Source organism: Panthera uncia (assembly GCF_023721935.1).
Source record: "Panthera uncia isolate 11264 chromosome A3 unlocalized genomic scaffold, Puncia_PCG_1.0 HiC_scaffold_12, whole genome shotgun sequence".
In the NCBI taxonomy this organism is placed as follows: domain Eukaryota; kingdom Metazoa; phylum Chordata; class Mammalia; order Carnivora; family Felidae; genus Panthera; species Panthera uncia.
In genome coordinates this window covers 19,405,424-19,431,248 of record NW_026057579.1, presented here as the reverse complement: position 1 = coordinate 19,431,248, position 25,825 = coordinate 19,405,424, and the positions used below count along the sequence as shown (strand labels likewise).

At 41.7% G+C, this 25,825-nt stretch overlaps 1 protein-coding gene, 1 non-coding gene and 1 pseudogene across 2 annotated transcripts in view; 1 reads left to right on the top strand and 2 right to left on the bottom strand.

The window, feature by feature from the left end:
- Positions 1 to 18,586, top strand: part of HADHB (hydroxyacyl-CoA dehydrogenase trifunctional multienzyme complex subunit beta) — a 39,740-nt gene extending 21,154 nt beyond the window's left edge. The window contains exons 6-16 of the mRNA XM_049651942.1: positions 4,772 to 4,871; positions 8,488 to 8,575; positions 9,927 to 10,114; positions 10,421 to 10,601; positions 11,757 to 11,878; positions 14,161 to 14,240; positions 14,321 to 14,368; positions 14,959 to 15,046; positions 15,370 to 15,444; positions 15,849 to 16,013; positions 17,694 to 18,586. Coding sequence (XP_049507899.1) covers positions 4,772 to 4,871; positions 8,488 to 8,575; positions 9,927 to 10,114; positions 10,421 to 10,601; positions 11,757 to 11,878; positions 14,161 to 14,240; positions 14,321 to 14,368; positions 14,959 to 15,046; positions 15,370 to 15,444; positions 15,849 to 16,013; positions 17,694 to 17,729 — 1,171 coding nt within the window. The 3' untranslated portion in view covers positions 17,730 to 18,586. The remainder of the gene's footprint in view (positions 1 to 4,771; positions 4,872 to 8,487; positions 8,576 to 9,926; positions 10,115 to 10,420; positions 10,602 to 11,756; positions 11,879 to 14,160; positions 14,241 to 14,320; positions 14,369 to 14,958; positions 15,047 to 15,369; positions 15,445 to 15,848; positions 16,014 to 17,693) is intronic.
- Positions 18,587 to 20,899: 2,313 nt separating this feature from the next.
- On the bottom strand, positions 20,900 to 21,825 carry LOC125937328 (FGFR1 oncogene partner 2-like; annotated as a pseudogene).
- Positions 21,826 to 24,133: 2,308 nt separating this feature from the next.
- Positions 24,134 to 24,240, bottom strand: LOC125937816 (U6 spliceosomal RNA). The gene has a single exon (XR_007462507.1). It is a non-coding gene; the product is annotated as a U6 spliceosomal RNA (small nuclear RNA).
- Between the last annotated feature and the right edge of the window lie 1,585 nt (positions 24,241 to 25,825).

The window sequence follows — 25,825 nt, the reverse complement described above, 5'->3', positions numbered from 1 at the left end:
TTTATTTTATTTTATTTTATTTTATTTTATTTTATTTTATTTTATTTATTTTGAGAGAGAGAGAGACAGAATGTAAGCGGGGGAGAGGCAGAGAGAGGGAGACACAGAATCAGAAGCACGCTCCAGGCTCTGAGCTGTCAGCGCAGAGCCCGACATGGGGCTCGAACTTACAAACCGGGAGATCATGACCTGAGCCGACTAAGTCAGACACTTAACCGACTGAACCACCCAGGCGCCCCTGATGATTGTTTTAGATGGGAGCTAATATTTATCTACAAAGAAGCCTAGAATGAGACTTGAAGATCCATGTGTAAGCCAAGTAAGAATGTAAAATTAGGTATGGTTACAGGAGATTGAGCCAGGTGAGTAATTTGGTGAAAGTCCTACAATGTGTGGCTGTTTCTGCAGTGGGAGTAGCATGTGAAGCATCACCTCATTCATTTTTCATCAGTGCCTTGTTTCTGTGTCTTCAGAAACCAGCCACAGGTCTCTTCTAGTTTGAAAAAACCCTCAGGTGACATTTCTGCCCATCTGATTCTTTTTCTTCTCTTCCTGCCAGACTTTAAAAATGAATGAAAGCAGCAGTTGCTTCTCTTTTCTTACCATTCATTTCCTTTAATCTCATAATATTATTTCCATTCCTACTGTTCTTCAGGAACCATACTTTCGGGAGCTTCTCTCTGTAATGGCTTTTGTGGTCACTAAATGCACAGGCCTTTCCCCAGGCCTTTTCCCAGGCCTTGGTCTCTTTGTATTCTCTAGCATTGACCTGTCAGCTGTACTTGACCCCGTCTTCCTTTGACTTATTCATATTATGCCTTTAAGATTTTCCTTCCATCTTCTGAATGATTTTTCCCTACTTTAAAACACTGGATCTTTTTAACTTTCTTACAAGTATTTCGCAAGTTTTAGTTCTTACAGCATTGCATTTCTATGTATGCATGCTTTTCCTTAAAAAAAATCTCATCTACTTAATCTTTATTTTGCTATGTGGAGGGTCCCAAATCTCTAAACTTGACCCCTTAGACACTTCCAAGTGCAGTGTATCAAAAATAAAACTTACCAGGGTACCTGGACTCAGTTGGTAGAGCACGTGACTCTTGATCTCAGGGTTGTGAGTTTGAACCCCACATTGGGTATGGAGCCTACTCAAAAAAAATAAACAAAAATTGAAAAATAAAAATTATCTTTTCCCTAAAACTAGCTTATTTTTCCATTAAAAAAATGTTTTTAATGTTTATTTTTGAGACAATGCGAGTGGGATGGGGGTGGCGGGGGGGCGTGGGCGCTCAGGCAGAGACAGAGGGAGGCACAGAATGTGAAGCAGGCTCTAGGCTCCCAGCTGTCAGCACAGAGCCCGACATGGAGTCAAGCTCAGCGAACCGTGAGATCATGACCTGAGCTGAAGTCGGATGGATGGTTAAGCAACTGAGCCACCTGGTTACCCCTTGTTTTCCTATTTCTTTTTTTTTATTTTTTATTTTTTTTCAATTTTTTTTTAATGTTTTATTTTTGAGACAGAGAGAGACAGAGCATGAACAGGGGAGGGGCAGAGAGAGGGAGACACAGAATCTGAAACAGGCTCCAGGCTCTGAGCTGTCAGCACAGAGCCTGACGTGGGGCTCGAACCCACAGACCGTGAGATCATGACCTGAGCCGAAGCTGGCCACTTAACCGACTGAGCCACCCAGGCACCCCGTCCTATTTCTGATTATGATCCCAGACTGGTGCTTTGCAAGTTTTTCCACAACTTCTTATTTTAAAAACTGTCAAGTGTACAATAAAATTGAAAGAATAATATAGTGAGCACCTAAATACCTCCCACCTAGATTTAATAATTGTTAACCATTTGGCCATGTCTATATAGTTTAATAAAGCATTTGACGGTGAGTTGCAGACATCTTGAAACTTCAGCCCTAAATACTTCAAGTGTTTATCTCCTGAGCATAAGGACCTCCAGGATGTTGTTACTACAGCTAAAACAGTAACAGTGATTCCATAACTAGTAATGTTCAGTTCATAGTCAGTTCCCCCATAATTGTTCCAAGAATGTCTTTTCTTTCATTAGTTTTTTTTTCCCCCCAAACCAGGACGCAGTCGAGGTTCATATTACAAATGGATAGGTCTCTTTTAGTCTCTTCAGTTTAGAACATTTTCTTTCTCCCCCAACATTCCCGTGCCCCAAAGGACAGGGACTTTTGAAAACTCTAGGCCACCTGTTTGATGGAATGTCCCGTATTCTTAATGTTTCTTCATGGTGATATTTAACTTCCCTTATGAATTTCCTGTAAACTGGAGATGCGTTCTAGAGGCTTGATTAGTTTCAGGTTAAACAGTATTTGGGAAGAATGCTTTATGGGTTTACACACGTGGTATTCTGTCATGTCAGGAGGCACATGATATGTGATGCTAAATCTAACCACTCAGTCATGGTCAGACTGCCAGGTCTTTTGATTATAAAGGTACATTTTTTTCCTTTGCAATTAGTAAGTAATCTGTAAAGTGGTATCATAGCACCGTGTGACTCGCCCATTCCCCAACGGTCTTTCACCAGATGGTTTTTAGCATTCATTGACAGTTTTGCCTGAATCAGTTTTATTACATCAGAGGTTACAAATTTATGATTTTTCTAATTTTGTTATTCCTCTTACATTTATCAGCTGGTATTTTTTCTGTAAAGAACAGCTTTTCTTTGTTTTAAGACTTACGAATTTTTACTTTGTTTTTTTTTTTGAAGATTTTATTTTTGGACTGCCTGGGTGACTCAGTCAGTTGGGCATCTGACTCTTGATTTTGGCTCAGGTCACGGTCTCACAGTTCATGAGTTTGAGCCCTGCGACGGGCTCTGCACTGACGGTGTGGAGCCTGCTTGGGATTCTCTGTCTCCCTCTCTCTTTGCCCCACCCTTCCTCTCTCTCTCAAAAAATAAAATATATAACCATTTAAAAAGATTTTTTTATTTTTAAGTAAGCTCTATACCCAACATGGGGCTCAAACTTACAATCCCAAAATCAAGAGTCGAATGCTCCACTGACTGAGCCAGCCAGGTGCCCCATTTTACTTATTGTGTCATAGCTAAGGTTAGTCAATATTCTTTTTGAAGCTCACGCATTTTATCTGTGGGAGCTCCTGTCAAGTTGTTTCTTTTTTTTTTTTTAAGTTAGCTCTCCACCCAATGTGGGGCTTAAACTCACGACTCTGAGATCAAGAGTCGCATGCTCTACTAATTGAGCCAACCAGGCACCCCCAAGTTCTTATGTCCCTTTGTTTTTTAGCGTAATGTTATTTTCTGAGGTATAACTTGAATATAATAAAATGCACACATTTAAGTGTATAGTATGATGAACTTTGACAAATGTGTACACCCATGTTCCTGTTTTTGATATCCCGTTAGTCTTTAAGTACTTTCTTCTTTTTGGCACAAAAAAGATCAGTGAGATTTAGTTTGTACTTGTCTTGCCTTAGACCTAGCCTCAGTCATTTTTTTTAAAAAGCTTATTCCTGGGGCACCTGGCTGGCTCAGTTGGTAGAGCATGTGACTCTTGATCTCAGGATTGTAAGTAAGTTTGAGCCCAGTGTTGGGTGGAGAGATTAATTAAAAATAAAATATTTAGGCACCTGGGAGGCTCGGTCAGTTAAGTGCCCGACTCTTGGTTTAGGCTCAGGTCATGATCTCATGGTTCATGAGATCAAGCCCTGCCTCGGGCTCTAGACTGACACCAGGGAAGCTGCGTGGGATTCTCTCTCTCTCTCTCTCTCTCTCTCTCTCTCTTTCTCTTTCTCTCTTTCTCTCTTTCTCTCTCTCTTTCTCTTTCTCTCTTTCTCTCTTTCTCTCTTTCTCTTTCTCTCTCTGCTCCTCCCCCACTCTCTCCAATAAGTAAACTTAAAAAACAAAATAAAATCTTTAAAAAAAAAAGTAAATAAGCTGATTCCTTTAGTGGGGAATGGCATTTAGAAACCAAGTCTGAAAAAAAAAGAACCAAGTCTGAGTTCAAGATTGGCTCATTCCTGGGGCGCTTGGGTGGCTCAGTCGGTTGGGCGTCCGACTTTGGCTCAGGTCATGATCTCACAGTTCATGAGTTTGGGCCCCACGTCGGGCTCTGTGCTGACAGCTCAGAGCCTGGAGCCTGCTTCGGATTCTGTGTCTCCCTCTCTCTCTGCCCCTCCCCTGCTTGCACTGTCTCTCTCTCTCAAAAAGAAAATAAACATTTAAAAAAAACCCAAAAGATTGACTCCTTCCTTTCCTACTGGAATGTGACTGCTTCTAGTCTCTATCAGTGGGTAAAACTAGACAAATGTATAGCTTCAATTATGGGTTTATATTGGTACTCCAAATTTAAATTTAATATACCTGGGATTTTATTTCATCTCTTTGATTTTATACTTGTCTCTCTTTTCTCTTTTGACTGAAACTTTGGTTCCTATTAACATTACTATATTTATGTATCTGCTTTATCTTTTTCTAAATTATTTAATGTTTTATTTTTGAGAGAATGCGTGCGAATGGGGAGGGGCAGAGAGAGAAAGGGGACAGAGAATCTAAAGTGGACTCCACACTGACAGCAGTGAGCCCGATGCGGGGCTTGAACCCATGAACCACGAGATCATGACCTGAGCCAAAGTCAGGCGCTCAACCAACTGAGCCACGCAGGCACCCCTCAAAATGATTTTTGATTCTTCCTATTTAGCTTGTCATTTTAAAAGAATTACAGTGTTTTATGTGATGACCTGCTGCACTGTCTCGGTTTTTATTGCTTTGGACTTCTCTCAGGGGTTTGCTGCATCGGACCAATGTCCCGAAGGATGTTGTTGATTATATCATCTTTGGCACAGTTATACAGGAAGTGAAGACTAGCAATGTGGCTAGAGAGGTGAGTAAAACGAACTTCATGTTGTTCCAAGAGATTGATAGGAGAATCGATTGAATTTCAGTGAACAGAATTATTCTTCAAAAGTTATTAAAAAGTTTTAAGTGAGGTTATATTTGACTTAAAATGTGATTTTACAATTTGAATAATGAATGTGAATGTTTGAGAGAATTATAGTATAAACCAAATGACTTGTACTGTACTAGTGTATATATTCATACTGTAAGTCAAATCAATTATTTGAGCTGCTTTAGGATATGTTCATTTTTCTATCCCTTAGGATAATAGAGATCGTAGGGAAGTATGGCTGATGTGACTTTGATAATGTTACGGTGGCTACTAATTAACTCAAAATTTCAACACTATGCAAAGAACTTATTTCACAACATGGTTTTTGTTGGAGGTGGCATTGCTGATTCATTTGTTCCCTTTAACGACATGACACATAGGGTGTGTGTTTAAAACCATCTCATAGGAGTTTACCTTTACCCTAGTTGGCATAGCTCCAAGTAGCGTTCACTGGTGGCAACTGAGATGATAACAGACCTTAAAACTTGTGTGACACGTCACACAGGCATTTCCTGGTGAAGAGTCCAAACACATCTTCTGGGCTTTGTTTCAATTTGAAAGTGATTATTTGGATAAAGTTGGCTTCAAAGCACATTTCAGCGTGTTAAGCATTTTCCTTATTTCTAGCTTTGTGCCTGCCGTATCTCTATGTTCAGTACAGTTGTGGGGGCAATAATTTCCATCACTATCAGCCAGGAGGGGACATGAGCAGGGCCGGAAGTATTGGTTCTGCCCCACATTTTTACCTGCCAGTAAATGCTAATATTGCTGAACATCTGGTGTTACTTAAGCCCATAGAATCGACTGTAGGATGTTAGGGAGGCAGAAAAAAAATTATGAACAGAAAATGGTTTTTTTCCCGTCCTGATTTTTTTGGTTTTTCCCTGGGCTTTCACGTTTCTGACTGGGTCGAATATGACAATTTTACAACTGCATCAAGCTAGTCATAATACATTTGCAACTTTTATATTCTGCAAAAAGCAAAGTGGCTCTTATAAGAGCACTTGAAAACTACCAAGTGTTTCAGTTTTTTCAGTATTTCCGTTCTAATACTTAAAGCCATAATGTTTTTCCCTAAATTCTGTCAGAAAATTTTACATCCATGTGCAAATCGCAGCTACGAATTGACGTGTGGTAGTTGCCTCTCCCTGCCCTGTACCAGTACCAGGGGCATTCACTCCAGGGGAAGGTTGCCCTGGGGATGAGGATGTTATGAGGATGTCTCTCCGTAGTTGTATTGTAACCTAAAAGCTAATGTACCTTCCAACTAGAGAGCTTTTGAAGGACCTGTTGTCTGTATTCGTCATGTTTATAGGAAATGTTAAAGACTCGTGTTGCTGAGTTCCCATGAACCTGACTTTACTGAAAGGCCTCTGCAGATTTCCCTGCTCTCCTCCTTGACTAAGAGGCGTCTTCCTCCTTTTCCCTTAGTGTGCTGTCTAGAGCCTAAGCGTGCCTTGAGAGCTGTTCAAGCTTTAAATAGAAGCATGTGGACAAGGTTCCCCAGAAACCACTTCTATTTAAAGCTCTTTCAGGGCTGAGAGTCACCTGGGGCCAAGGGTGGGATACGTGCTAGAAAGGACCTTATGAGGATCGGGCCATACGACCTGAGTGCCCTTTACACTTGCCCCACTGGTGTGCTCTCCTCCCCCGGCCCCTGGAGATTTGCTTCTTTCTTCCTTTTTTGAATCGGTCTGCATTGAGAGGCTGACGTGCCGTTGCCAGGGTGTAGTTTTCAGCAGAGTAGGTTGGGCACTGAGTATCAAGTCTACCTGAAAAGACCAGAATAAGGTTATACTGTATGTAGTATGTACTATGGCGTACTTCTGTTTCTACAGATGATGATACATGGGTAGTGTAAATATAAAAGCGGGGCGCCTGGGTGGCTCAGTTGGTTAAGCGGCCGGCTCTTGGTTTCAGCTCAGGTCATGATCTCACGGTGTTTTGAGTTTGAGCCCCATGTCGGGCTCCACACTGACAGTGTGGAGCCTGCTTGAGATTCTTTCTCTGCCCCTCCCCCACTCTCATGCGTCCTCAGGCGCTCCCACGCGTGGGCTCTCTCTCTCTCTCTCTCTCAATAAACTTTAAAAAAGTAAAACTTATTTAAGAAACATTCAGCCTCCTTCATCTAGACTTTGGAAACAGGTTTATTTTACCAAATTACAGGAGATCTTGTATTCTGAGCATAGTTAAGTAGTTTCAGAAAAGGGCCACTAAAAAAGAATTCCCCTCATGGGAACCAGAATCTCATAAATAGTGGTGGTGGTGGCTGGTGGGGGGATAGTGAGAGCATTATTTTTAAAACGTAACTTTAATGTTATGAAATATTTTGTTATTGTATCTATGCATTAATTCTTAAGCAAAAATGGAATGATTTTTTTTGGCAGCATTATTTTCCCCAATAAGTATTACAATAAAATAATAGGTGTCTTCATGTTATGTGTAACGTTTACTGTGCCTTAGTGATAGCGATAGAGGCCATTTTGCAAGATTAATGGAGGGCCTCAGTTCTTTTTTTTTTTTTTTAATTTTTTTACATTTATTCAGTTTTGAGAGACAGAGAGAGACAGAGCACAAGCAGGGGAGGGGCAGAGAGAGAGGGAGACACAGAATCCGAAGCAGGCTCCAGGCTCCCAACTGTCAGCACAGAGCCCGACGCGGGGCTCGAACTCAGAAACCGTGAGATCATGACCTGAGCTGAAGTTGGATGCACAACCGACTGAGCCACCCAGGCGCCCCTGGAGGGCCTCAGTTCTCGTCAAGACCCCTCAAATTGTTCTCTTTTGAAGCAACTATTGTGTCATCATCCTGGACAGGTTTGTCTTTTTCCAGTTGGTTAGCTGGTCTGACCTTATTTCAAAGATGCTTACTTGGGGCTTAGGCACTTTTGCAAAGTTTCTTTCATCAACTTGAACTCCTCCTTAATGGCAAGTTTTCCAAGTTGCCTTTGCTTTGGGTCTTCAGGTGCTGTCTGAATTCTGTGGCAGTCACAAAGAGAGACAGATTAGCAGTGGGAGGAATGAGTGGAGAGCAGGCAGGGACCTGAGTGGGAAGGCTGTTAGGGGAGTGGTTGGTTCTTTAGAAATCACTTTCTGCTTTGGTAACTTTTGCTTTGCCACCAAGCCTTTCAAGTGCAGGAACACAGATCGTGAGGATCTTACTCCATGACCTATTTCATCCTTCCACCAGGTGGATTTAAAAGGTTTACTTCAAGGCTATTTGGAAATTTAGATTAAAATCCAGTTATGTATTGATATTCTCGAAGTCCCAGAGCACAGCATTGCTAAGGAATTAGGTGACCTATAGCCTGTTCACCACACTGGAAACCGGCTACCAAGAATTTCGTAGAGCGCTTGTCGGTTAATGGCTAGATGAAAAATGAGTGGGCCATTTCCATGATGGGCCTAATTTCATTCTGAATGTTACTCTGTAGAGTATTAACCTCAAACCCTTTCCTGATTCACCACACGGAGAAGTGGTGCTCACATGACATCATTTCCACATAACGCTTCCTTTAGAAGTGACCGTTTCGTTCCTGTATTTCCTGAAGGCTGCCCTGGGAGCTGGCTTCTCTGACAAGACTCCTGCTCACACTGTCACCATGGCTTGCATCTCTGCCAACCAAGCCATGACCACAGGTATGTTTACTTGAAAGCAGAAGGTACATGTTAATTCTCCTTGGTCGTTTATACGATCATAAAAAAAAAGTACTCTCAACCAAAGTATATGATCAGCAGAGATCTCTGAATTTGTGTCGTTTTTCAAAAATAAGGTCATATTTAACATTTTCGATTTTTGAAGTAGTTCTCATCTTTTCTTGCTGTCTATGCCTGAGGGACACAACCATTCATGTAGTTTCTCCATCAGTAATGTGGCTGGCCACAGCAGGGATTATCAGCTGGAGAAGTATGTCTCTAGGAGGGTGCTTCTGAATTTGAGCCATGAATAATTTATAACCTGTTGGGTTTTAAAGTCAGGTGAATCCCAGGGCGGCTGGGTGGCTCAGTCAGTTAAGCATCTGACTTTAGCTCAGGTCATGATCTCACGGTCCATGGGTTCAGGCCTCGCATTGGGCTCTGTGCTGACAGCTCAGAGCCTGCAGCCTGCTTCGGATTCTTTGTCTCCCTCTCTCTCTCCTCTCTCTCTCTCTCTCTCTGCTCCCCTCTCCTCTCAAAAATAAATAAACATTAAAAAAAAAAATTAGAAAAAAAATGGTTAAGTTAGGGGAGTCTAATACACCCCCACGAAGGTTGTGGCCCAAGTGATAAATCACTGTGTAAGAAGTACAGACTCTTTCCTCTGCTTTCTCCCCACACCTGTGGAATTTTAATAATTAGTTACAAATTCTCCTGACAAACTCTAACAAAATAGTGGGACGTTTTGCAGTGGCAGTGCCTGTTGTGAAAAGACCGAAACCTGAAAGATGACTGTGCTCTTTTAGTAACATCAAGGCCAGGTTGCAGCCTGCCTCATGAGTGGCAGAAAATGATGCCACAGGCCGTGATTGGGGACATTCACCACTCTATGAAGCATGTGACAACTTCCAGATAGAGCAACAAAATACTCGCCAGTGGCCAGAAAGAGGAGCAGGGGCTGCCTTACATCTTCAAAAGTTAGACTTTCTCTAGCTTGTAGTAAAAATTCCTGTTGTAGGGATAAAAATCTTTCTGAAAACTAAAGCTGGGAGTTTGTAAAATATGCAGAATGTTCTGGTTTAGACTGATTTGAGGGTTGGTCCGGTGGATATTTCCAGAAGCTGTTGTCCATATGGACTGAATGAAACTTGTTTTTCTCTAGTGCATTGAATATAGTTTTAGTCATTCAAAAAAATTATCTTAATCCCTCTGAAAAAGTTAAAAGCGTAATTACACATGTTATAGAATGCTGATAACTGTCATACAACAGGAATTTAATCAAGAAGCTTCAATTATCAGTGGTCTGTTAATTTCTGCAAAAGAAGTTCATGTTCCTGTAACCTGTGCCCTGTAGGTGTTGGCTTGATCGCCTCTGGGCAGTGCGATGTGGTCGTGGCAGGTGGTGTAGAGTTAATGTCTGATGTCCCTATTCGTCATTCAAGGAAAATGAGGAAGATGTTGCTTGATCTCAATAAGGCCAAGACTCTGGGTCAGCGACTGTCTTTAATCTCTAAATTCAGATTGAATTTCCTGTCACCCGAGGTAAGACTTGGGACCTCTTATGTAAAGACCTGTGTTTCCAAAGCATCCCACTGCAAAGATACATAATTAGTTATACAGTCGGTTATGCTCATTTGTAGATTCTATTAGTTACAGGGAAAGGTTAATTATTTGCTCAAGATGGGGAAAAAAGATGGTGCTTAGAAAATTTGAATTTGTAAGCCCTCCTGAGAGACGCCCTGCTCACAAAAAGCTTCTCCTGTCTTGGTCTTGACTTTCCCAGATAACCCTGGGCATGGTATAACACCTGTTGACAGCGTACCTGATCCTGTACGTTCCCTTCCCCAGCTCCCTGCGGTGGCCGAGTTCTCCACCAGTGAGACCATGGGCCACTCTGCAGACCGACTGGCCGCTGCCTTTGCTGTTTCTCGACTGGACCAGGATGAGTACGCGCTGCGCTCTCACAGCCTGGCCAAGAAGGCCCAGGATGAAGGACTCCTGTCTGATGTTGTGCCCTTCAAAGTACCAGGTAAAATGGTTTCCTCAGCTTTATAAAGGAGGATGCTTCATGCCACCTGTTAGGGAGTTCTGAGAGTTCTGAATCGCTTCTGAAACTCCAAAAGCCCCAAATGACTTCTCAGTAAGTAGTTGGTTCTGTTTCCAGAACACTCACTTTTAAACATGGACTCAAGGTTCGATTTATGTTGTAATATTTTTTTTAATATTATTAAATATTATTTTTTTTAATGTTTATTTATTTTGACAGAGAGCATATGCACAAGTGGGGGTGGGGGCGGAGGGGGAGAGAGAGGGGGGAGGGAAGGAGACAGTGAATCCCAAGCAGGCTCTGCACTGCCAGTGCAGAAGAGTGCAAGGGGTGGGGCTTGATCTCACAACCGTGAGCATGACCTGAGCCGAAACCAAGAGTCAGACATTTAACCAATTGAGCCACCCAGGTGCCCCACAACATTTTAAAGAGAAGTTTTCATGAGTCTGCTTTTAGGTCTTCCTGCTGTATTTTAGTTTTTATGTAGATGCCCATTTAAAAATTCTTCATTCATGTGATTTCTGAATAGAAGAATAGCCAAATGTGAATAAATACCTTAAGAAAGTAGGGTGTCCTGGGCGCCTGGGTGGCTCAGTCAGTTAAACGTCCAACTTCAGCTCAGGTCGTGATCTCACGGTTCGTGAGTTCGAGCCCCGCATCGGGCTCTGTGCTGACAGCTCAGAGCCTGGAGCCTGCTTCCGATTCTGTGTCTCCCTCTCTCTGCCCCTTTCCCGCTCATGCTCTGTCTCTCTCAAAAATAAATGAACATTTAAAAAAAAAAAAAAGAAAGAAAGTAGGGTGTCCTTTTGTTAGATCATTTAGATTATTTCCCAGATGTCTTAAAAATATAGTTCAGGGGTGCCTGACTGGCTCAGTTGGTAGAGCATGCGACTCTTGATCTCAGGGTTGTAGGTTCAAGCCCCATGTTAGGGGTAAAGATTACTTAAAAAAAAAAATCTAAAATAAAGTATTGATTAAGATTCAATGACATCTTAATAACTGTAAAAGATTTTCTTTTTGGTAAATAGCTATGGTTTACATTTCACTTGTTCTTACAGTTTTTAAAACATATTTCTCTGGAGAAGATATATAAAGCTTGTACTTCTTTAGAGTTAAAAAGTTCATGTTTTTTTTTAGGAAAAGATACAGTTACCAAAGATAATGGCATTCGTCCTTCGTCTCTGGAGCAGATGGCCAAACTAAAACCTGCATTCATCAAGCCCTATGGCACAGTGACGGCTGCAAATTCTTCTTTCCTGGTAACTATGTGTGCTCTATGTGTTTACTAGTGACTTTTATATCTGTGGCCTTTCAGTAGAAAAGCCTACAATAGATCTATTTATATGTATTATAAATAGAGGCGTAAACATCTAGTTATTCATTATAAAAATATTAAAATGGGGTTATTAAAAAAACAGAAAGAAGCCTAGTTTGAAGGCCTTCAGAGTCACCTAATCTAGCCACGATTCTGATACAAAAAGCTGTTCACTTCAGGCATTTAACCAGTCAGAAAACTCTGATTAGCTCTCCTAAGCACGGGGGTAGAAAGGCCAGTGATGATAATGCCAGGAGAAGATGCGATGGAGGTTGTAAGCGCAGGCTAACAGAGAAGACGCGCACGGGAGGAGTCAGAGAGGCTCCGTAGAGGACGTAGCATCTGAGCAGCAAATCTTGAAGGAAGGGTACAAGCCAGTTCAAGAAGTGTAATAAATGCATTCTAGGCAAGGGGAACAGCAAAGAGGTATGAGAGCAAGGGTTTCTTTGGGGGAAAGCTTGGTTGGAGCATAGGATGTGAATTTGAGGAGTTGTATGAGATGTGGAAAGTAGGCAGAGAGTGTGACAAGTTATCTTTTAGCTCCCCTTGTTAGAAAATGTTGCTCTGTACTGGCCCCCGATTACATTACTATAAGCAATTTCTATAAGCGTTTTCCTATAAAACATAGAATAAGTATATCTACCCTCATTTCTTGGGGTGGTGGTTTTATTTATCAGCATATAGCTTCATATCCTTCCTTGTTTTTTGGCTCCTCCTTAACTAAACATCCCTTTGATTCTGTTTCTGCTCATAAGATGTGGTTTCTTTTCTCCTACCACCTTGGGGTATAGTCCTCTGGATAGAGTCTAGCTGGTCAGCATTTCTTTTACAACGTATCTTCCTTACCTGCACGTGATGTCCGGAAACCTGGGTACATGTTGACATGTTTGACCTTGTTAAGTGACTACTTAACGCCCACTCTTGGGCTAGGGGAGGGGTGCCTGGAATGGTTCCAGCAGGATGGTACGCCACCATCTTGTTAGGCGTGAGCGGTGAAGGACTGGTTAGATAATCATTTCCACAACCAAATTGAATGATAGGGCCACATGGGGTGGGCTATACTCTTGCCAGATCTGAACTTCCTTGATTACTTCTGGTGTGTGCTAAAGGGGCAGGTTTAGTCATTGGAAGTCAGAAATGCAAATCATCAGAGGCAGCACATCACAGATAGGTGGGTTTTGGGCGATGTGTTGATGCACCACATTCATTGTAACTTTGCACAATGGCACATTGAACATATTAATGTAATGTCCATAAACCATTATTATGTATGGTCACCGCTGTTTCCAGACCTTATGGCTCCTCTGTTGGTGGTAAGGTAGCTCCATCGTGACTTCAGGGTTACTAAGTTAAAATAATATCATAGAATGTGGTAGAAATTGTTCTTATGTTGCAAACTCCAAAGTAGTGGGTTTTGGATTTTTTTTTCTTTTTAATGTTTATTTCTGAGAGAAAGAGGGCAAGCAGGGGAGGGACAAAGAGAAAGGGAGACACAGAATCCTAAGCAGGCTCCAGCTGTCAGCACAGAGCCCAACGTGGGGCTCAAACTCATGAACCATGAGATCATGACCTGAGCTCAAGTTGAACACTTAAACGACTGAACCACCTAGGTGCCCCTGGATTTTTTTTTTTTTTTTTTGAGCTTTCTTTTAGTCATGGTATAAGGCTTTTTTTCAGTGGTAGCTCTTTGTCTCTCAACTTGATTTCTCAGTTGGTAAGAAGTATATGGGGTGTGTCCAGAGAGGAAAGACCATGGTTCTAATGTTCTCAGCTGCCTGCCTGTTTCTTTCATATCACCTCGAAGCCTGTGTTTCCTTCCACAGGCAGGAAACAAGTTCAGAAACAGTCCATAAAATGTAAAAATAAGTAAGTAAATGAGAGACTATTTTAATTCATAAGATTTCTCATATTCTGTCAAAAGCAAAACTCTTTTGGCTTAAGTTTATTATGAATACATACTTCTAATGTTACCTGTTCTTTGTCCATTTTGATAATGATGGTGCTTTTTGACAGGTTTTTCTACCCTCTTCCTTAAAACAATGGGTCAGTGTGTGTATTTGGGTCGCCCATTAATTATGGATAAAATGAAAATAGTTTTGTTTTATAAAATCTCTGTATACAGTGTAATTAGTTGATAGATTCAGGAACACTACATAGAAAATGGTTGTACAGAGACTTCCAGAAAGGCTGAAGAATTTAACGTTATTGTTCTGCTTAACATTTCAGACTGATGGTGCATCTGCAATGCTGATAATGGCAGAGGAGAAAGCTCTGGCCATGGGTTATAAGCCAAAGGCGTATTTGAGGTAAAGTAAATGTTCAAATAAATGGCCGCCTCGGTTTCTTTATTTTATTACTGGAGCTAACCCCTCTGTTTTTTACCTAGGGATTTTGTGTATGTGTCTCAGGATCCAAAAGATCAACTTTTACTTGGGTAGGTAACAGTGTAGAAATATCCTAGGACTATCATTAGAAGTATTTGATTACCCACATTTATTATATAGATTTTAAAGTACATTAAGTTCTGAGTTCATAATTGTTTTGTGTGTTGGATTCATAATCCTTTATGTTGGTATATTATTTTACAGTTTTGGATTTTTTTTCCTCTTTTTTGTATACATTTCTACATATATAATGTATTCTTTTTTCATTAAGGTGTCATAAGCATTTTTTCATATTGCTACATAGTCTTTATAATGGCCTTTTATGAAAGCCTCCTAGTGTTTAGACTGTCTTCCCATCCCTCACAGCTCTGTGTTTTTTTAATTTTTCACATTATTTGTTTGCCCTTCTCTTTCATAGTTTGTTTATTAGCTATATCCCTGACTCTAGAATGTAAACTTTGTAAGGACAGAGGCTATGTCTGTTTAGTTCACTATTGTGTCCCCAATACTTAATATCTGTACAGAAGCAGTGAATGAGTGGAGGGCATTATAATACCTTATGTAAAACTCACCTTGGAGAATAAGGAGTTCTTAGGTTAAAAATTAAAGTTTTCACACATTACTTATTTTTTCTTTTTAGACCAACTTACGCTACTCCAAAAGTTCTGGAAAGGGCAGGATTAACAATGACTGATATCGATGCTTTTGAATTTCATGAAGCATTCTCAGTAAGTCACTTAAAAGATACATATCAAAGGACTGTAATCATAAAAAATGTATTGTGTTGGGGAGATCCAAGTGTGTTTTATGATAGTGTTATAAAACACAAGTAGAGCTTTATATTTGAAATACTGACCTATGCTGTTGGAAGGGGTGTTAAGTGGGGGCAATCCAGTCGTGCAGTTTTGAAGACATACCTTTTGCTGTGATCTCTTAGAGGCCCTTCAAAAGAAGCAGATGTTTCCTTAGGAAGATTTCACTGAAACTGATGTAAAGATTTGCTCAACTTTAATGTCAAGGGACATTAATAACAAGGTCCTTTCCCTTGTAGGGTCAGATTTTGGCTAATTTTAAAGCCATGGATTCTGATTGGTTTGCACAAAATTACATGGGTAGAAAAACCAAGGTAAGTGATTAAAAGTATGCTTGAATTTCCAAAGCACAGTAATATTTGGGCTGTTAATAAGAATATGAAGGGGAAAGCAATTCCTTTTTATGAAGACTTTTTTATTTTATTAAATGTATTTATTTCTTAGTTGGAAAATAGTTCCTGGAAATCTTTAGAAAAAATGAAAGTAAAATTCTATATTGTCTTTTGTTCTTCCAGTTCTGGTGTTAGGTGAAGGTAAATAGACAGTGGCTTTCAGAATTGACCTAGAATTTCTTTCTTTACGATAAAGTAATACGTGACGTGTCTCAAGTTAGTCATTTTCTCCATCTCTGTTACCTTCCTCTTGCTAGGAGTTTGGCCTGATTCTTAATCTTAAGTAAACTCATCATTATATTTGTGTCTGTTTTTGTGGGAGCCAGGTTGGGTCACCTCCTTTGGAGAAGTTTAACAACTGGGGTGGATCGCTGTCCCTGGGACACCCATTTGGAGCTACTGGCTGCCGGTTGGTCATGGCAGCTGCCAACAGATTACGGAAGGAGGGAGGCCAGTATGGCTTGGTGGCTGCCTGTGCCGCTGGAGGGCAGGTATGTCACAGCAGCTTCCAAGGTGCTTCTGGAAAGTCATTTTCTTGGAAACCAAACCAGCTCATTCCAAACACGTTTCATTTGGTTCACTTTGAAACATCCTTAGAGCAGTATTTCTGATGACAGACAACTAAAAAAAAGCAGCCTATTTTGAGGGAGGAGGGTACAACTTTAATTCTTGATAGTACTTTGGAAGGAAGATAGTTTTTAAACTCAAGCTATTTCTATTCCTAAAATAATGTTTATATATATTTTTTAATTTTAAAAGGAACACATCCTCATTATGTTTCTATATACAAAAAGCGTGTAGAAAAAAATTAGAGCTGGGGCACCTGAGTGGTTCAGTCGGTTAAGCGTCTGACTCTTGGTTTCAGCTCAGGTCATGATCTCATGGTTTCGGGGGTTCAAGCCCCACATCGGCCTCTGTGCTGAGTGCGAAGAGGGATTCTCTCTCTACTTCTCTCTCTGCTCCTCCCCCAGTTGCACTGTCTCTGTTTTAAACTTAAAAATAATTTTTTTTTAGATAAAATTTTACCATTTATCTAGTCACCCTGAGGTCATATTTATAAAATCTCTCCGAAAAGTAAATTATCTTTCCTGAAAACTGAATTATACCTTAATTGGAAAATTAATTTACTGCTGGATAACATTGCTGTTTATTTGGGGGGAATTTGTTATTCTACATATTTCTCTCATTGGCCTTTCTTGCATTACAGACACAACTTCCTACCTGCTACATATGGCATTTCACTCTGGGACTAAAATCCAAAAGGAGGGCTGATTGTAATCTTTTTGTCCCCAGTCCTGAGGGAAACAGATCTGGTTTTCTTCCAGATTACAGAAACTTTCTGTTGCTGATCAAGATAAATAATAAGCTATATAAAAGTTTAAACATCTTGCATTTAAAAGCCTTTATTTATGACCTGTCTCAGAAACTGAAGAAACAAAGGGTCAGTTATTTGTAGGCTAGAGTATTTCAGACTTCATGATGAAAAGCACTTTTCAGTCTGTGTACCTTTGTCCAGAGGAAACCATAGTCAGGACTGGAGCCCCCCCTCCCATCTTTCTGTGCCAGGCTTAACTGAGGGAGATAACGAGGGCACAGTATCGTGTGGAGTGGGCAGCCCACGTGGGTTAGTGTCTTGTGGTTTCTAGTGTGTGCTCCCTGGTTGTTCACCTAGCACACAGAGTAAAACCCAATACGGGATGCTTTTGTGGATGAATGAAGAATACCACCCAGTACCTTTCTTCTAGAAGTTTACAGTCTGGTGAAGGCGAGAGGAGATGATTAAAAAGTAGATTAAACTTGGCATTGTTTCATCAAGAGCCAAATAAGTGATACAAATGTGACTGGGAGACCAGAGGAGGAATCCCGCATTGTGGATATAGAGTAGAGTGTCTCAGCGTTGTCTCTATTAACATTTGGGGCCAGATAATTATTTGTTATGGGGGGGTTGTGTTCCGTGTTGTAGGATGTTTAGCGGGATCTCTACCCACTAGATGCCAGTGGCAACACTCCCCTTGCCCATACACACACAAGATCACACAGTGTTTGAAAGGCAGGCCCAGGATCGGACTCCAAAGCCCGTACTTTTCCCATTGTTCCCTTTTGCCTCAGGACTGGCTGGATTCATTGCCTTCCGTTGCTCTAATGGAGCTCTTTTTTTTTCTCCTTTACAGGGCCATGCGATGATAGTGGAAGCTTATCCAAAATAATAAAGGAGAGGTGACCTGGAGTTTCTGCGCAACACTCGCACTAGGCAATGCCATTCCAATGCATTACTAACTGACATCCTTAGTTCCTGTCTCCTCTTAGGAAAAGACAATTTGTGGCCTTCTGTTCAATACTTTGCAATTAAGCCTTGCTAGTATTCTGAGCTTTCCAGTAATCACGGGTTACTACTCTTTCAGGGATTTCTTAATCAGCAGAATCTCTCAGTGTTATGTTTAAACAGTTGTTTGGGAGCTCTATTTTCATTAAATACTTAAATGAGTGGTTGCAGTTCAGGAGAGATTTGGAATCATCTTTGTAACATTTGCAAAGTATACTCCTTCCTATTTGTGACCTAAAGATGCGTGTTTTCTATAAAATACAAACCAATGTGCCTAAAGAAACTTAATTATGGAAAGGTAATTCAGAGTTTAAATGTCACTGAAAACTTACAGTAAATGTTTAGATATATAAGTACCCTGTTACACTTAATAAAGTGAGGGAATATTGAAGAACTGTTTGCCTTAGTTTTTACCAGAGGTAAAGGGTGGTTCCCTTGGCTTGGGGGCAGATTTTGCCTTTAATTACTCATTTGTAACTTTTAGCCATTTTAGTCAGTCATGTGGCTGCTAGGGGTATAAAGAGGGTCCTGCTTTAGAATAACACCTTTTTTGGGGCTCCTGGGTGGCTCATTCGGTTGAGCATCCGACTTCCGCTCAGGTCACGATCCCACGGTTCGTTGGGTTCGAGCCCCGAGTTGGGCTCTGTGCTGACAGCTCAGACCCTGGAGGCTGCTTCTGATTCTGTGTCTCCCTCTCTCTCTGCCCCTCCCCTGCTCATGCTCTGTCTCTCAAAAATAAATAAATGTTAAAAAAAAAAAAAAAAAAACATTTAAAATAACACTTTTTTCCCCATTGCTCCTTGGGGGTAAATTTGTTTCACTGTTTGGAGATGTCTCTGCCAGGATTTAAGTCAAGTGTAAAGAAATTTTATAAATAAAAACATTAAAAACCTTTTTAAAAAAGGGGTGCCTGGGGGGCTCAGTTAGTTAAGTGTCCGACTTTGGCTCAAGTGATGGTCTCACAGTTCATGGGTTTGAGCCCCACGCTGGGCTCTGCTGACAGCTCCAGGCTGGAACCTGCTGCGGATTCTGCCTCCTCCTCTGTCTCTGCTGCCCCTCCCCCCCGCCTGCCCGCCGTTTGCGCTCTGTCTCTCTCAAAAATAAACCTTAAAAAAAAAAATTGCCTGTGTTGAAATAAGAACTTTTGTTTATGTGACAGAATGGAAAGACAAACCACAAAAGGGACAAAGATACAGATATATCCTACAAAGGAGATACATCTCTCTCTCTCACGATCTATGTCACCCTGATATAGATCTGTCTTTCAAGGGATCCAGGTTCTATGAAGAATTCCCGTACATCAGAAAGAAGAAAGATTACTTACAAAATAATGGGCAAAAGATATGAACTGGCATTTTTTAGAAAATAATGTAGAAATGGAGAATAAACATGAAAAGAGGCTCATTAGTAATGAAAAATCAAATTAGGATCATAATGAGCTATTCTTTTATACCCATCAGGAAAAATGAAGACTCAATACCAGGTGTTGATGAGGATGTGGAACAATAGGAACTATCACACACCGCTGGTGAGAATACAAATTGATATGAACCACTTGGAAAACAGCTTGGCATCTTGCACATTTGAATCGGACACACGGTCTGTGACCCAGCACAGGAATGCCAGGAGACGCGTGCAAGAGAGTGCATAGCACCATTGCTCTTTAATAGCAAAATATTGTAAATAACAAATGTTCATTGACAGGACAGGTTCAAAAACAGGCAAAACTAAGTCTGTTTCTGAGATGCCTACATATGAGATAAAAAAATGTTTTCTAAAACAGTTAAGGGAAGAGAAAAGCGGTCTTTCATACAGAAGAATTCCAAATAATACGTGTAGACTCCGTGCTCCAGGAAGTGGGACATGTCGTTCCTCGGTTGAGTGTGGGCTGGACTTCATGTCTCAACTCCAGCAAATAGAGTATGAGAAGGGAAAACAAGGCATCTTTACAGTGGAGAAACATGGCAAGCACTAATTTCATTAAGTGACCAAGGTTAACATCAGTGCTGGCATGTAGATACCACATACTTCTGGCATTACGTGATCAAAGGGGCACTTCACTTCAGGGGTATTCTTTCCAAATACCCATTAGCCCAGTTGTGTCATAAAAAAAACATGCAACACAAACCGAGGGACATCTACTTAGAATCTGTTCAAAACTATCAAGTTCACAAAAAATAGAGAATATGGAGAAACTCAGACCAGAGGAAGCTAAGGAGACATGACAATTAAATGTACTATGGTATCGTGGGTTGGATTTGAAACAGAAAAAGGACATTAGTGGAAAGATCTGGAAATAATGGTGTTTTGTTTTGTTTTTTGCATTTTAATCTTTTTATCCTCTTAATCCTATAATCACAAAATAAGAAAAGTTTAGATTTCAGTTGATGTTAAAGTCCGTTTCTATTTCTAGTGGCTTTTAAAAATTTACATACCGGATATATATTTTGTAAAAAATCAGGGGCACCTGGGTGGCTCAGTCAGTTAAGCGTCCGACTTCGGCTCAGGTCATGATCTCACGGTCTGTGAGTTTGAGCCCCACGTCAGGCTCTGTGCTGACAGCTCAGAGCCTGGAGCCTGTTTCAGATTCTGTGTCTCCCTCTCTCTCTGCCCCTCCCCTGTTCACGCTCTGTCTCTCTGTCTCAAAAATAAACGTTTAAAAAAAAAAATTAAAAAAAAATCAAATGAATACTTGTAGGCGCGCCTGGGTGGCTTAGTTGAGCATCAGCTCTTGCCTCTGGCTCAGGTCGTGACCCCAGGGTCGTAGGATTGAGCATTGGGCTCCACACTGAATATGGAGCCTAGGTAGGATTCTCGCTTTCTCTCTCTCCCCCTCCCTCCCTTCCTCTGTCACTCTTTTCTGCTCACTTGCATTTTCTCTCTCTGTCTCTAAAATAGTAAAAAAGAAAATGTCATTGCCAATCCACTGTACGTACTATAGGGGGAAAAAAAAAGCATAGCTTGAGAATGATTTTTCTGTTAACTCATTCACTTTAGTAGACCAGTCCCAGTGACCATCTGAAGTATATGAAACTCAAAAGACTTACAGGCTCTTCAGCTCTTCCTCAGACTCTGGTTGCTACTGGTCACTAATACTGTCAAAGATGGACTTTCAGACACATCTTTCCTAAGGTTCAAAAATGGCACCTGGGTGGCTCAGTCGGTTAAGCCTCTGACTCTTGATTAAGGCTCAGGTCATGATCTCACAGTTCGTGGGCTCAAGCCCTGAGTTGGGATTCTCTCCCTTTCTGCCCCTCCCCTGCTCATGCACACGTGCACTCCTGTGAAGGATCTCTCTCAAGCCTTTGTTTTCTTGTTCAAGTTGAAATATTTGTTCCAGTACCTTGCACCCCTGTTGCTTATCAGTTTCAATGGCTTTCCTCATTACTGCCGTCATTTCCGTTATCTGATCAACATGCAGTTGGAATTTCTGATTTGCTTCCAAGTGCCTCCTCTCCGGTCCATGTTGAGATGTTTCAAAGATGTGTCAGGATGCATCAAGGAAGACTCCAGAGCTGTTACAACAACCCATGTCAGTCTGGGAGTGCTGCTCTTTTGACTTCATCATTATATCCAGGTCATCTTTTTTGCTAGCCGTTAGCAGTCTAACTATGGACGTTCTTCCAGGGATGTATGCAATTCTTTGTTCTTTGGTTGTACTTCTCTGATTTGTCTGCTTTCTTGCTGGATTCCCATAACCAACGCGGACTGTGGCCGATGTCTTGCAACTTCGTTAAGCTCTCGAATTTCTTCCTGATCCTGCTCATCACGTCTGCTCACTTGTTGAGAGCGGTGGTTTGCTCGGTCGGATATTCTGCTGCGTCATCATGATCTCTCAGTCTTTCAGCAAGCGCATCAGCATCAGTGAGTGCCTTGTCAGTTGTGCAACTCATTTCTAAAGGAGTATTCTGGTCTCCCTCCCCTGCAGCCATGAGCTGTGGTGTTAGGACTCAAAGCCTCTGCTAACTGGGGCCCACGCGCCCAAGGGAAGAGACTCCTCTCGCCTGTTCAGCTTCTTCAGCGAGCAGATGCAGAACCCAGCAGAGGCAGTCAGTGGAGGGGCGGCTGGAGGGGGCAGCAGGGCTGAGCCCCATCACTGGCCCAAGGAGAACCTTCTGGAGATAAGTTGGTTTTTGTTTAAGCCCAGAAATAAATCTGATGTGGTCCAATGATTTTTGGCAAGAGTGCTAAGACCGTTTAATGGAGAAAGGACAGTCTTGTCCGCAAATGGTGTTGGGAAAATGGGCCACCTGCAAAAGAATGAAAGTTGGACCCTTACCTTACACCATGTACAAAAATTAACTCAAAGTGGATCGAAGACCTAAACATAAGAGCTAAGTTGATAAACTTCTTAGAAGAAAACAGGAAAAGCTACATGACATTAGATTTGGCAATACTTTCTTGGCCGTGACACCAAAAACACTGGCAGCAACAACAACAACTAAATAGGTTGGACTTCATCAAAATTAAAAATTTCTGTGCATCAAAGGGCAACCTATTGGAGAAAATATTTGCAAGTCATATATCTGATAATATCCAGAACATACAAAGAACTCTTACAACTCAACAACCAAGAAATAACCCAGTTTAAAAATGGGCAAAGGATTGGGGCGCCTGGGTGGCTCAGTCGGTTGAGCGGCCGACTTCAGCTCAGGTCATGATCTCGTGGTCCGTGAGGGCTGTGAGTTCAAGCCCCGCGTCGGGCTCTGTGCTGACAGCTCAGAGCCTGGAGCCTGTTTCAGATTCTGTGTCTCCCTCTCTCTGACCCTCCCCTGTTCATGCTCTGTCTCTCTCTGTCTCAAAAAAATAAATAAATATTAAAAAAAAAATGGGCAAAGGATTTAAATAGGCGTTTCTCTAAAAAATATATACAAATGACCAATAAGCACATGAAAAGATGTTCAATATCACTAGCCAACTAGTCCAACATCATTAATCAAAACTACACCGAGATACCACCTCACATCCATCAGGATATCTGTTATCAAAAAAACCAGAAAATAGGGGCACCTGGGTGGCTCAGTCTATTGAGCATCTGGCTTCGGCTCAGGTTATGATCTTGTAGTTTGTGAGTTCAAGCCCCGCGTCAGGCTCCGTGCTGACAGGTCAGAGCCTAGAGCCTGCTTCTGAATCTGTGTCTCCCTCTGTGCCCCTTCCCTGCTCGCTCGCTCGCTTGCTCTCTCTCTCAAAAATAAATAATATTCAAAAAAAAAAAAAAACAACACAGAAAATAGCACACGGTGGTGAGGATGTAAGAGAAACCAGAGCCTTTGTACGCTGTTGGTGGGAATATAAAATGGTCCAGCTGCTATGGGAAACAGTATGATCGTTCCTCAAAAGATTAAAAATAGAATTATTATATGATCTAGCAACTCCATGTCTAGGTACGTACCCCAAAGAATTGAAAGCAGGGATTTGTGCACCCACATTCATCGTGGCATTATTCACAATAGCCAATAGGGGAAAGCGACCCGAATGTGCATTGACAGCTGAATGTGTGTATACACACGGTAGAGTACTATGCAGCCTTAAAAAGGGAGGCAATCCTGTCACGTGCTACAACATGGATGAACCTTAAGTGAAATAAACCCGTCACAAAAGGACAAACACTGTATGGTTCTACTTATATAAGGTATACAAAATAGTCACCTTCGTTGAGACAGGAAGTAGAATGGTGGTTACCAGGGACTGGAGTGGGGGGAATGGGGAGTTGCCAAATAGGTATAGAGTTTCAGTTTTGAAAGATGAGTTCTGGAGATTGGTCGCACAGCACTGTGAACGTACCTTCCACTATGCAACTGTACGCTTGGTTAAAGTGGTAAATTTTCTGTGTTTCACCACAAAAAAATTTTCTTAGTGTTACGTTGATCACATTCAGAGTAGAAGTTACCTCTGGGCGGGAGGCAGTGGGATCGGATTGGAGAGGGCTTTCGTGGCGTCTCTGAAGTTCTAGGTCTGCAGTTAGGTCACGTTCACCCAACTTTACGTAAGTTACATGGTATTTCTAAACATTCTTTTTTTTATATTAAATATAATGTATTGTCAGATTGGTTCCCATACAACACCCAGTGCTCATCCCAACAGGTGCCCTCCTCAGTGCGCATCACCCACTTTCCCCTCTCCCCACCCCCCCACCCACCCTCAGTTTGTTCTCAGTGTTTAAGAGTCTCTTATGGTTTGCCTCCCTCCCTCTCTGTAACTTTTTTTCGCCCTTCCCCTCCCCCATGGTCTTCTGTTGAGTTTCTCAGGATCCACATATGAGTGAAAACATATGGTATCTGTCTTTCTAAAAATCTGGAACACTGCACGAATTTGTGTGTTCTCCTTGCACAGGGGCCGTGCTAATCTTCTCTGTATGGTTTCAATTTTAGTATATGTGCTGCCAAAGCGAGCACTGTTTCTAAACATTCTATGCCTAAGAGAAACTGAGCGATTTTCGGTAGTGTGACTGCTACAAAAGACGACCCTTGGCTGTCATGGTTACAGATGCCTCCATCTAAAGTACACATTGCTGGGGCACCTGGGTGGCTCAGTCGGTTAAGCGTCTGACTTTGGCTCAGGTCATGATCTCACAGTTCGTGAATTCGAGCCCTGCATCGGGCTCTGTGCTGACAGCTTAGAGACTGGAGCCTGCCTCAAATTCTATGTCTCTCTCTGCTCCTCCCCTGCTCACGCTCTGTCTCTCTCTCCTTCAAAAGTAAATAATAACATTAAAAAAAAAAATAAAGTACACATTGCTGTTTGCTCTCAGGTACCTCAAACTGGTTACGCTATTTTTTTAATGTTTATTCATTTTTGAGAGACAGGGAGAGAGTACAAGTGGAGGAGAGACAAAGAGTGGGGGACAGAGGATCCAAAGCGGGCTCTGCCCCGACAGCAGACAGCCCGATGTAGGCGGGGCGGAAACTCACAAGCCGTTAGATCAGGACCTGAGCCAAAGTCAGATGCTCAACCCACTGAACCACCCAGGTGCCTGCCCCCCTCCCCCGTTATGCTCTTCTTAAAGATCCCAACTTAAGTGCCTCGCTTTTCATATAAAACTTTAATTAGACCCTTTGTTCCACCAAATAACCATTTGGGAGGAGAGCCTTGACTTGCCCTCATCTTTCATTCACACTTCAGAAGTGCACTTCCCCCCTGTGCTCCCCTCCCTCACCCGCCCCCCCCCCCCCCCCCCCCCCCCACAGGCCCTCCAGCTGTTTGCTTCTCATGGTCTCTGATTCTGAGCAAAAGTCCCTGTTCTTGCTGTGGTCTGTATAGTTCATTCATTCAATAAATACTTACTGAGTGCCTGTTACATGTTAAGCATATTTTAGATGCTGAAGCTACAGCAACCAGCAAACCAGACACATTCTTTGCACCTTTGCATCCATCTTTCCAGAGAGAGGAATCCTAATTCTCAGCCTATCTTCTCCCCCTACCCTTTCTCATTTACGTTTTAAATTTTTTCTCCAGGTCTCTCAAATTCCAGTCTCTCTCAAGGAATGAAAAGCAGTAGCAGAGTCTCCAGTCTTCTTCTGGGACTTAATGGATGACTCAGAGGTCCTCTGTCTGTGTCCGCTGTGGTTTATCTGGGACTCTGAACTGGTATGTTATGCTCTTTCAATGAAGAGGGATCATTGGTTGAGAGGAAATGGGAGAATGTGGGGATGAAGGACAAAAACACTGAGGAAAAATACTACTCTGGAAAGAAATGCATCATTGTGAAAGAGACCAAGCATTTAGACATGTTGGCAATGTTTGTGCCTGCCCTAAACTCAACCAGGAGCCCCTTTCCCCCTCCATGGTTAGGGAACTGCCAGCGATCAGACAGAATTGATTCCCAAAACAGAAGTCCAAGCTTCCTCGAGAACCTCTAATGTAGTCCACCCTTCTGTACAAATCTAAATTCCAGGGGGTATTTTGTTTATGGGTTTGTTTTTTGTTGTTGTTGGGTTTTTTTTTTTTTTTTGCTTGACAAGTTTCTATTTTTAAATATGC